At 41.2% G+C, this 12,228-nt stretch overlaps 5 protein-coding genes across 6 annotated transcripts; 3 read left to right on the forward strand and 2 right to left on the reverse strand.

Moving 5' to 3' along the window:
• The first annotated feature begins 63 nt into the window (after nt 1–63).
• On the forward strand, nt 64–2,216 carry LOC135790277 (suppressor of fused homolog). Its single transcript, XM_065300460.1, has 4 exons — nt 64–365; nt 421–588; nt 907–1,410; nt 1,466–2,216. The coding sequence occupies exons 2-4, from the start codon at nt 440–442 to the stop codon at nt 2,121–2,123; spliced, it is 1,311 nt and encodes a 436-aa protein (XP_065156532.1). The 5' UTR covers nt 64–365; nt 421–439; the 3' UTR covers nt 2,124–2,216.
• Nucleotides 2,217–2,724: 508 nt separating this feature from the next.
• On the forward strand, nt 2,725–5,811 carry LOC135791283 (docking protein 2-like). 2 transcript variants are annotated; one of them, XM_065301646.1, is made up of 3 exons: nt 2,725–2,931; nt 3,013–3,599; nt 4,589–5,811. In XM_065301646.1, exons 1-3 carry the CDS (start codon nt 2,863–2,865, stop codon nt 5,352–5,354), a joined length of 1,422 nt encoding a protein of 473 aa, XP_065157718.1. In that variant the 5' UTR covers nt 2,725–2,862; the 3' UTR covers nt 5,355–5,811. The 2 variants fall into 2 exon arrangements, with proteins under 2 accessions (XP_065157718.1, XP_065157717.1); XM_065301645.1 differs by lacking the exons at nt 2,725–2,931; nt 3,013–3,599 and adding an exon at nt 3,852–4,437.
• LOC135790772 (DNL-type zinc finger protein-like) lies at nt 5,806–6,261 on the reverse strand. The gene has a single exon (XM_065301046.1). It carries the CDS (start codon nt 6,259–6,261, stop codon nt 5,806–5,808), a length of 456 nt encoding a protein of 151 aa, XP_065157118.1.
• Nucleotides 6,262–6,578: 317 nt separating this feature from the next.
• LOC135791280 (dipeptidyl peptidase 9-like) lies at nt 6,579–9,570 on the forward strand. Its single transcript, XM_065301643.1, has 4 exons — nt 6,579–7,216; nt 7,270–7,965; nt 8,024–9,159; nt 9,230–9,570. The coding sequence occupies exons 1-4, from the start codon at nt 6,782–6,784 to the stop codon at nt 9,432–9,434; spliced, it is 2,472 nt and encodes an 823-aa protein (XP_065157715.1). The 5' UTR covers nt 6,579–6,781; the 3' UTR covers nt 9,435–9,570.
• On the reverse strand, nt 9,470–12,177 carry LOC135791281 (uncharacterized). Its single transcript, XM_065301644.1, has one exon. It carries the CDS (start codon nt 12,024–12,026, stop codon nt 9,588–9,590), a length of 2,439 nt encoding a protein of 812 aa, XP_065157716.1. The 5' UTR covers nt 12,027–12,177; the 3' UTR covers nt 9,470–9,587.
• Nucleotides 12,178–12,228: the final 51 nt, after the last annotated feature.

A 12,228-nucleotide genomic window follows, 5' to 3' on the forward strand; every position in this document is an offset into this window, starting at 1 on the left:
TTGACATTCGTGACTGCCAGTCAAGCATACAGTCTTGCTGAATGTTTTGGTGCAGCTTGCGCGTCTTTCTCTACTTAAGTCACTAAAACCGTGCTTGGACTTGTTGCCGTCCCCCACTTAACTCACAACTTCCTCTCCTTCCTCCCACAAACGCCTGCATACATCTTGCATCTCATTCCAGCGAGTTATGTGAGCTGCAGTCGCTTCAAGTTCACAATCACCTTCATTCTTCACATTCATTTCCTCCGTTTTTTTCTTCTTCTGGTTTGGTTTACCACGCGCCCAGCGCCCTTCAGTTACAGTCAGGGCACACAGGGGTGTGTGTTTCACTATGCTACACATGTAATGTGAATTATTACATGCATGTAAGTAGATTTTCACACAATTATCCAAGATATATTTATAACTTTGTTGTTTTAGTAAATAAAGAGGTTTCAAGATGGAGGAAGCTGGTGCCCTGCCTCAAGGGCCTCCAATGAACATTCTTCCACCTACACCAGCTGGCCTGGAGGCTTTGTACACTCTCTGCAGGAAGATATATCCTGATCAGGTCAATCCTCTGCAAGTTACAGCTTTGCTTAAATATTGGTATGAAATTTATGAATTTTTGCTATAAAACATCAAATATTTGAGGTATCTTTATGCCACAATCACTAAATCATAAAGAATTACATTATTTATGCCTTAAAACATTAATTTTGTGGTAATAATCACAGAAAACCGTAAAAATGAAAAATAGTTGTTTAACCTCAAAATTTTATGTTTTTGCTTGTAAAATCACTAAAAATAGAGATAAACTCATAAAACTTGCATAAAAATATCGACAAAATGATATTCTAACTTCCTTCAGCAGAAAAACATCAAAATCTATAAATATCACCCTTTTCACCCTTGGTTTATTTTTAGGCTTGGCGGCCCGGACCCTCTCGACTACATTTCCATGTACGCCAATGAAGGAGTACCCGTTGATAACATCCCGCCGCATTGGCATTACATAAGCTTCGGTCTTTCTGATCTCCATGGCGATGGACGCGTACATGACCTAAACACTCCTGCAGACGGCACATCCGGTTTTGGTTTTGAGCTTACATTTCGCTTGAAACGTGAACCAGGCGAATCATCACCGCCTACATGGCCTGCAACACTCATGCAATCACTGGCAAAGTATGTGTTTCATTCTGGGAACACCCTGTGTGCGGGTGATCATGTCTCATGGCATTGTGCATTAGACAATCACGATTCGCGTATTCAACATATGTTGATGACCAATGACGTGCAGTTGAACACTGCGCAGACGCCGTTCGGCAGCGTTGATTTCGTGCAGATTGTTGGTGTTTGCGCGGATGAATTACGCGCTGCACAACAATGGAATGGAATTGGCGTGTTGAACATGCTGAGCAATCTCCCAACGTATGTATTTTTACATATTTTATGTTTATTATAACCTCATTTGATGTTTTTGTAGCTCTGGAGGTCCATGGCATGTAACAGACATGCGCCGTGGTGAAAGTATCTTCGAATTAGACCCGAATGCACACGAAGAACTCGAACGTGGCTTCGAACTCGAAGGTTCTAACTTAAGCGGTGTGAGCGCACGTTGTTCATGGTCAGACGGGCGTGAAAAACGTAAAGATGGTCGAATAACCGAGGAGGAAAGCGAGCAAATCAAAACAGCACTGCAGAAAGGCCTACAATCAAGTAATATCTCGAATAATAAATGTGACGATGTTCGTGAATCGTCCGCCATGTTAGAATCCACTGAATTGTTACACGTTAAGAAACTGGATGGTATTCATCTTGTTTTTAACCTGGAAGCAGGCAGTTTACTTCCGCTGGCGATTCGTGGACGTGTCAAACACGGCAGACATTTTACTTTCAAGTCTGTGCTTGGCGATACAGCGATTACTCTGGTTGCGCATTCAGTGACTGGAACTCTGGTTGATTTAGACAATCCGTTTGTTGCGCAAGGCAGCTGGTTGCAAGTGCTTATTCCTGATGATCTCGCACAGGATATGGCGGTGACTTTTCAGGTACTAGCGACGCCGGAAGCGCTGAGTTTGCCGAAGACTTTCACATGGCCTGATCGCAACCTGTCAATCACGATTGTTGCGGATAAGATTTAAGCTTTGACGAGGTTTTTGTACATTTTACACTAAGAAATTATTTATTATACTAACGAATTATGTAAACGACTAAATAAACATTTGTATTACGTAGGTTTTATATAAATAAATAGAAAAACAACGTGAAATTGATTGTTTTTGCTTTGTTTGACTGACAGTCTGACTGTGTGTGCATTATGAGTTATGCAACTTTGTTTTCACGTCAAATTTTGCACATTTTAAACCAGAAAACTGTTTATTAGTCTAAATAAATACATACACACCTAAATAAATATTTGTATCATGTATATTTGTACAAATAAAGATAAAAACCAAGTATTTTGTAGACTGTTTGACTGACAGTCGGACTGTGGATGAATTATATGTTATGCAACTTCATTTTCACGTCAAATTTTGCACATTTTCAAGTAAAAAATTGTGTATTAGTCTAAATAAATATATACACACCTAAATAAATATTTGTATCATGTTTAACTTGTACAAATAAAGATAAAAACCAAAAACTGTGTAGACTGTTTGACTGACAGTCTGCATTGCGCTGCCCTCTACTAAAACTTGCATTTAACTTATGCAACTTTGTATACACTGGGAGTTGCGCTCATGTTGGTGCAAAGTGAGTAAAAATGAGTTAAGTAATGTACATAATGTAGTTATGTGCGCTTAGTGTGCTTCGCGATAACAAGTTTTCACTATTTTTGCTTCGATTTCGTGCAAATAATGTACGCGCACACTCGGCGTCATGGACGATGATCAAGTAATCCACTCTGGTATCCTGCTCACACAACCAAACAGCAAATTAATCCTAAAAGTAAGTGAAATATTCATATTCATCAAGACTTAAGTCATGTATACAACCGACTGATTTTATTTGTATTTTTAATTTAAATAGAAAACATGGCAACCAAAATTCTGTATGCTTTACAAAGCGAGCAAATCCGGCGTGGAGCGCATGGAAATCTACGATGACATTGAAGAAGCACGCAAAGGCAGCCAGGGAAAAATAATCACCTTAAAAGATTGCGTCAAAGTCTCCCGTAAAAGCTCCACGTACTTTACAATTGTAACCAAGTCTGGTTTCTATGAATTCGGCACATGTACTGAACAGTGTCTGCACGAATGGGTGAATGCATTGCAAATGGTAGCGTTCAGAGACAACTCATCCAAGATCACAACCCTAGTGGAAGACAACGATTTATACTGTTCGACAGGCGAAGGGATATTCAGCGTGCGTTTGGTTGAAACCGAAGCATCAATTCGGTGCAATTTATTACAGAAAATCTATGTTTTGGCTCTGACGCCGATTGCTGTTCAATTGAGGGAAGCTGGGGATAATTCACTGCTGTATACATGGCCGTATCAGTTTATCAGGCGGTATGGATACAGCAGTGGGAAGTTTACATTCGAAGCCGGCCGGAAATGTGACTCAGGCGAAGGGAAATTCCTTTTAGAACATTCCAATGAACAGGAAATATTTCGGTGAGTCATAAAACGACATAATTCTTTATTTATTTATGTGTTTGATAAAGTAATGCGGTTTATTTAGTTATATTTACATTTTCTGATCGTTTCTACTAGCGCCCTCTGTGACAAGATTAAGTATTAACACCGCCATCTTGTTTGTTTAAAGATACATCACAATGAAGATGAAATCAATGAAGAAACTATTAAAAACCGACTCGGCAAGCAGTCTGGAATGCGGAGATAAACAATTCCAAGCTGTTTTATAGAAAACATGGCAACCAAAATTCTGTATGCTTTACAAAGCGAGCAAATCCGGCGTGGAGCGCATGGAAATCTACGATGACATTGATGAGGCACGAAAAGGCAGCCAGGGAAAAATAATCACCTTAAAAGATTGCGTCAAAGTTTCCCGTAAAAGCTCCACATACTTTACTATTGTAACCAAGTCTGGTTTCTATGAATTCGGCACATGTACTGAACAGTGTCTGCACGAATGGGTGAATGCATTGCAAATGGTGGCATTCAGAGACAACTCATCCAAGATCACAACCCTTGTGGAAGATAATGATTTGTACTGTTCGACAGGCGAAGGGATCTTCAGTGTGCGTTTGGTCGAAACAGAAGCATCAATTCGATGTAATCTACTACAGAAAATCTATGTTTTGGCTCTGACTCCGATTGCTGTTCAATTGAGGGAAGCTGGGGATAATTCTCTGCTGTATACATGGCCGTATCAGTTTATCAGGCGGTATGGATACAGCAGTGGAAAGTTCACATTCGAAGCCGGCCGGAAATGTGACTCAGGCGAAGGGAAATTCCTTTTAGAACATTCCAATGAACAGGAAATATTTCGGTGAGTCATTTAACATCAAAATTCTATATTTATTTATGTGTTTGATAAAGAAATGCGGTTTATTTAGTTATATTTACATTTTCTGAGCGTTGTTAGTGGCGCCCTCTGTGACAAGATTAAGTATTACCACCGCCATCTTGTTTGTTTAAAGATACATCACAATGAAGATGAAATCAATGAAGAAACTATTAAAAACCGACTCGGCAAGCAGTCTGGAATGCGGAGATAAACAATTCCAAGCTGTTTTGAACATGGAAGCACGCAGTCGGAGTCCATTACCACCATCACCGACAACTTCAACCTCTCTGCAAGATGTCGAACAGTTTTCACAGGATGTTTCGGAAAAACTACAAATAAAAGCACCGCAGAAACCTCCCCGAAAGAAACTACCGCCATCTACATCATCATCCACTCAACAACTACTACAATCACATTCAGATGTAGATTATGAATTTGTTTCCAAGTACGACGAAGTAGAAATCCGTGATAAAGCATGGCAGACACTCGGAACAGACGAAGTCAAACACAACGAACACATTGAGGACAACTACGAAGAAGATTACATGTCGTGGGGATCGAAAATGTTCAGCGCAGGCACAGCGAGTGTTTCCACAGCGTCAAAAGTAATCACCGCGCCGGAGGATGATGATCCAGAGAGTTATGATAAGTTAAACTTCTTTGGATCATCTGGAAAGTTACATCTTTCCGGTTATAAACAGGTACGGCCCAATCCGAATGCTCCGCCGGCGACACCCGCCTTCAATGAGTATGATGAAGTGCATACTTTCGAAAGTATTCGCCCGGCGGACGATTCGCACTTGGGTTATGCGGTTATACGCAAAAAAGAACCGCAGGTGAGTCACAAGTCGTTTAATGACACCGAGTACGCGGTTATTAGCAAACCAAAAAGAGTCTAGTCGTTTATTTACGTACTCGCCAACGACTTGGATGCATTTCTGATGATGACGGTGCTGTTTTTATTTGTGCCAATGAAATTGACATGAAATATTGGTCAATGTATGTTTTAATCGTTGAAATAAGTGATAACAAGTCTAGAATATGTCAAAATGTGACATAACCTTAAAATTTAACTATTCTAGGCTTAATTATCACAAATATGACAGAAAATCTACCAATTTTAACTATTTTATCTTATATTATAAGAAATTACCGCAGGATTTTCAATATCCTTTATAAACAAGTGCCTTGAATCAATTTTTAACTGTTTTTGACGGATTTTTGACATTTGACAGTTGAAACTGTTCCAAATTGAAGCAGAATGATTGCAATGAAGTGCCATTAGGATTTTAAGCATGAAACGCGTATATATTTGATAGAAATTTGTACTTTATTACAATTTATATTTTATTACAACTTGTTTCCACTCTTTTCACCTTCAGAAGTTGTGATAAACTCCTGACTAGTGTCACCTACACTTAACCTTCTCACAACTTCACCTTTTTCAGCCAGAATCTCCTCAATATTCCTCTTGCCATTCAGATCTGTGAACCAGTTGAGATTATCAGCAATCAAGTGATGATTCTCACATCCTTTGCATGTTACAATGACTACACCCTTTTGATATGCAAGTTTTGAAATGTGGTGCATATTTTTGGTGTTACACTTCTTACAAGTGTAGATCAACTGCATTTTACCCTCTAGTTTACCCAGGGGTACTTTTTCAGTTAGTCTGAGGGGTGTTACAGGGTCCAGGCTGGAAATTTCCGGCTTTTCTGGTTGATTTTGTTTTGTCTCCCATAAATTTTGTGATGTGTGCAAAGTTTTTACAAAATTAACACGTAAATTGTTTGTTTGCGTAGGCATTCTTAAACTGGCACTTGCTATTCTTTCTAGTGTAACTAAAACACGTCTTAAAGCCATTTTATTGTTGTTTTTTCTTTGACCCTTTTGTTATTTGCTTCGTAAAGGACAAATAAGTAACTTTAAGGTTAAAAATTTAAAATGTGCGCATCATGCGTTTCAATAAACACAAAATACAACTTAATAAATTAAAATATTGTTAAAAATAACTAATTTGATTAGTTATTAAGTGTTTTCCGTGTTATTTTATGAATATTTAAACAAATGTTTAAATTTTTCAGGTGTATGTTGGGTTGCGTGTCGTTTGTTTCTCGCTTGTCACTCATTCCACACTTGAAGATTATGTTGGTTATGTGCTCGCTGCATTTTTCGTTTATATTTGGGTCGCGAGCGTTTCTCTTCGGTGCGGTATTAAATAAAATGTCGCAATCGTAGTGGCCGCGTGCGCGTGTGTTAAATGAGAGCACATCAAAAATGAAGCTGTATTGAAGCCGAAGAGATCGAATCTTCTCTGCGCGTTGAAATGGACGCCGAAAGCGCAGACTGCAAATTGTCGTGGTCGGAGCTGAAGAATGTCGTCACCGATTTACGTCGGCAATTATCCAGCCTGTCGACGATGGTGCCGACGAATGTATCCTTCCGACAGCTGCACGACGGCCGCACACGTATTTACTTTCTCAGCACGCCGCAGAACGGCTGGGAGAGCACACTGCTCTTCGCCGACGTACCAAATGAAAATCCGAATGCATCACTCACGCTGCAATGGCACTGCGTGATCGAATCCAACTTTCCGACGGTCTCAGCATCCATTAGATACTCTAGAGAAGAACAATTGTTATGGGAACGTAAACGACTTGCCACCTGGGGCATAAACTGGTATGAAATTCATTCAGCGTCCGGGAAAATTGTTTTTCCAGCCAACAGCAGCTTATTTCAATGCATAGACAACGGTTATTCAGTAAGTACTAAATAATCCTATAAAAATATCGTATTTGAATGATTAATTCATAGGCCGGTCCATTATTTCCAACAAAACTTCGAATATCCACCGCGTCAGGCGCAAAACTCAACCCGCAAATATGCCCCTCGAATCCTGATCTGGTTGCCTACATTTGCAACCAAGACATTTGGGTTGCCCACACTGTTTCCGGCTGCAATGAGCGTTTAACCTACGCGCACAAAGGCGGACGTAACCTAGCAGACGATCCACTCTGCGCAGGCGTGCCATCTTATGTCATGCAGGAAGAATTCAGCCGGTATCAAGGATACTGGTGGCAACCAACATGCGCATTAGGTGTATATCGTATCCTGTACGAAGAAATCGACGACGGCGACGTGAAAATCTTCTGTTTTCCCTCGTCACAGTCCGATCCCAGCGGCGAAGTGGAAGAGTTTCGCTTCCCACGCGCCGGCTGCGCCAATTCAAAGAGCTACCTGAAGTTAATCGAGTTCCGAATCAGTGATACACAACAAATCACTGATATTGTCATGTTAGAATTACAATTTAGCGTGAATACATTATTCCCATGGACGGAATACATCGTACGCGCTGGATGGACACCAGATTCCGAGTATATTTGGGTACAGCTACTGGACAGGCGACAAAAACACCTTGAATTGGTCCTATTGTCACTTAGTAATTTCACAGAGGTGTTACCCATGTACGATGAAGGCACCAATTCTGATATTGGTAACCCAATGGTGCAGGTGAGTAAATTTTAGTGATTTTTTAGGGTTTTTAGTAATTTTCTGGTGGAATTTGCAGGTTATCTACGCGGAAGAGTCCTGCGCATGGGTGAACGTCCATGACTTGCTTGTCTTCCTCCCGGGGGCTTCAGATAACCAGGTACAGTTTATCTGGGCCAGCGAGGAGACTGGTTTCCGGCATTTGTACCTGGTCACAGCGCAACTCATGCCCTATACAAATGGCATCTCAGAACCAATGGATCATGTTTCGCTGCATCCGAAATTATTACAAAAGGTGGCGCTGACGCATGGTGATTGGGAGGTGTTGGCGCAGGACATCTGGGTGGATGTGGAACGCGAAGTTGTGTACTTTATGGGTTTACGTGAGACTGTCCTAGAGAAACATCTCTATGTTGTCTCATTACGTCGACCCGGTGAGGTTAGGTTACTCACACGCACCGGGTATTCCTACCAGTGTGATTTCAACGATGAATGTTCCATGCTGGTGACGGTTTATAGTAATATCGAGAATATCCCTGCGTGTCAGGTGTTTAAGGTGACTCACACTGATTGGACGGTTGAAGGTGTGCAACTCACCCCGTTGGGGTACCTTCTTGAATCCGGCCCGCCATTGAATAAGAAATACTGCCCGGATTTGTTCACGCACACGATCGAATCGGGGCACACCCTGTATGCGATGGTATTCAAACCGCATGGGTTCCAGCAAGGTAAACAATACCCGACTATACTGAATGTCTACGGTGGGCCTGAGGTGCAGTTGGTTTCGAATGCGTTTAAAGGTATGCGACAGTTGCGCATGCATATGTTAGCGGCGCGTGGGTATTGTGTTGTGGCGATTGATTCACGAGGATCGCAGCATCGTGGTATAGAGTTTGAGAGTTATCTGCGTGGACGTATGGGTACGGTTGAGTTGGTGGATCAAGTCGAGGTGCTCAAATGGCTGGCGAGTAGTTTAGGTTATGTTGATTTACGCCGCGTGGCGATACATGGCTGGTCGTATGGAGGTTATCTCAGCCTGATGGGACTTGTGCAACATCCAGACGTGTTTAAACTGGCGATTGCTGGCGCACCGGTCACCAACTGGATGTTGTATGATACAGGCTACACGGAGCGATATATGGATCTCCCTGAGAATAATCAGCAAGGGTATGATGAAGGCTCAGTGTTGAATTACATCAATAAATTCCCCGAAGAGTGAGTATTACTTATTTAACATAGGCAACCAAACTTGCATATTTTTATTTGTTGGTTTTTATGTCAACAGGGAAAATCGATTATTGATTATTCATGGATTAATCGATGAGAACGTGCACTTTTATCACACTAGTCAACTGATAAACAGCATGGTGAAGGCCGGTAAGCCGTATCAGTTGCAAATCTATCCGAATGAAAGGCACTCGCTGCGCCATCTGGACGCGAGCAAACACTACGAGACGACGCTGCTGTCGTTCCTGCAGAATCATCTCTAACCGACGCCATGTTCATATACATAGTTGACGATACGAAGATTTAGCGTTAATTTATTAAACAAATGACGATATATATATACAAACAATATGTATAAATATGTAAGAAACCTAATTTAACTATAAGCAAGCGAGACTATTTTGTCATTTGTGTTACTACTGCGCACATTTCGTGAATATCCGTAAAAGACTGTCGTCTTGTTTCAAAACGTCCATTATCGAGTGTATCCGGTGCATTGTAAAGTCTTCACTGTTGTTGTTAACCTCTTTTGAATCTTGTCCGATGATACTAGCGAGGTTTTCTTGTTTAAGGTAATTTATCGGTTGTTCTGTGACGGATTCAACTTTGATTACTGATGATTTCTTTTTGTAGATGCTCCATGGCTTGGACGGCTTGTAAACCTCTTCGAAAACCTTCGCCACGCGCTCAAAGTTGATTTCCGGAAAGTCCCGACTGATTTCCGATGGCGGATCGATCATAACCTGCTGCGTGGGGAATTCCTCGTCGACTGTATCGATCGGTGTGACGACATTCAGCGATTTCTTCAGTTTTCCACTGCGTGTGGTGATCAACTCCATGGAATCAACGTGTTGACTGATTGTTGACAACATACCTTTACAGGATAACTTCCTATCTTGGGAATTTTTTGGTTTCGAGCATCGAGACGCCGATGTTCTTGCTTTGGTTTTATTCTGTGTCTTTGCCAGTTTGGTCAACTTCAACGTCACTTCCGAGTAAGTACCTTTCAATAATTCACTCGGATATTTTGTGATTCTGCGCGGGCCTAACTTGTTTATTTTTATCGTTGCGGTGGAAGGTGCAGGAATTAGGTTAATTTCAATTTCATCCGGGTCTTCCGTGGATAACAACAAAGATGTGCCGAGTTTTTCTTTCATTAACATGACTGAATCAGTAGTTGCTAGTAGCGCGACACCAGATGGCGTGAGTGAACTAGGCGCGGACGTTTGTGAATGTGGGGTTAGAAAAGACTTTGGCAATAAAACCGATTCATTCGTCGTGCGTAAACCGTCATATTCTGTTTCAATTATATGCCTGACAAAAGCCACACTACTGACTTGTTCAGTACTTATTTGTCCAACATGGCCGCTGTATTCACGCTCACCATGATCAGATTCACGTGAAATGGCGGCTGTTTCGCGTTCATTCACGTCTTGTATCAATGTTATAAGATCAGCGACACTTTTACTCCAGAGTGCATTCGATGATCGCTTCAGAGGACAATCTTCCTGCGTTAAACAATTTCGAAAATCTTCACGTACGTATACTCTATTCGCATATGTCATAGCATATAATTCCTCATCACCTTCTTTCGGTGTCGGTGGATCCGGTTCATTCATGCAAGTATTATCTTTATGCATCGGTGGAGGTTCAGTTGACGATTCCTGTGAGACTTTCCGCCATGGCATAATCATCCGTGCGGGTCGGCCATCTTTTTTCGGTGATTTTAACAACGCCTGCGTGATTTCCAGCGTCATCATCTTTTCAACACTTAAAAGAAACTCAGCTTGTGTTGGTACAGCTCTCAACGCGTAATTAATAAACTTCTGGAACTGTTTTATCACCCCGAGAAGACAACACTCTCTTATTGACAGTTTACGTTGACTAAGTTGTAATTCACGTTTTAATTTAATAATTTCAGCATGGTTATGTCTAGCCTCACTTTCCAGCTCTTTTAACCTATCTATTGTGCCATTTGTGAGTAAATCTTTCTCTTGAATACACTTTTTTCTCTCCATGCACAACACATACATTAAACTAGCTATGTTGTTACATTGTAGGTTATGTTTAAGTTGTTTCATCACAACAGTAAACACATCCTCTTGATTTTCCAGTGCTTGTAGATGTCGCTCGTGTTGCCCTGCTAATTTAGCTCTGTACATGTCTTCTAAATCTCTTTCTTGTTGTCTCAGGTCATTCATGAACTTCTCGCTGAGTTCCGCAACAACAGCATCCACAGCAAACTGGATTTGATCCTCAAGATACTGTTCCTGTGCTTCGTGACACACCTTAATCTGTTCCTCGATGAGATTCTCATAGTATTCACGTAGAGTTGCTTCCAGATCAGCTAATTCACTAATAAGAAGCGCTTCGAATTCTTTATTCACTTGATCCATGTAGTTTCTGAATTGTTTCTCGCAGTTGCGCAGTGCTTGACCCACAGCACGTTCTTTATCACGTTCTGCAAGCATGAGGAGTAGTTCTTCAAGGTTTTGTAATGCGAGGCGTTTTTCTAGTTCAACAGCTGCGAGCCATTGCGCTTCGATTTCTTCGCCGATGTTGAGAATACCTTCATGTGTGAGGGCTTTGACGTGTTTTGCTGTTAGGGGAGGACGTAGGACTACTTTGTCAATGAGGAGATCACTTGGTGATAGCCAGAGGTTTTCGCCGGGGCCTTGGAGGGGTGTAGAGAGGTGCATTTCATCTTTGAGCGATTCAGGACAATCGTCCAGTAAAACCTGCGCGAGTGCATGACCAAGTTGGAGTTTTGCTTCGGAAAATGGTGGCACTTGGAAGTTTTTGATGTAATGTTTACGTTTACGGTACGCACAACTAAATTGCATCATTTTTATCATGTGCACATTTAATTTTTATCGCGGGGACAAGAATTTTATGGTTTTTTGAGAGTTTTACATGGGAGACATGTTTGGAACTGTCGAAATTTGATTGTTGGGGTTTGTTTCGTGGAGATTTATTGTTTTAACATTTGAAAATCGAAAATAGAGGAGAAAAAACCCGGTTGATCTGTGAATTACCAAGGATTACCCGCAAAAAGTG

The sequence above is a fragment of the Atheta coriaria genome, unplaced genomic scaffold (assembly GCF_025399875.1).
Source record: "Atheta coriaria isolate IRGN ID8LTWV9N9 unplaced genomic scaffold, Caltech_Dcor_3.1 hic_scaffold_4_pilon, whole genome shotgun sequence".
Lineage (NCBI taxonomy): Eukaryota > Metazoa > Arthropoda > Insecta > Coleoptera > Staphylinidae > Dalotia > Dalotia coriaria.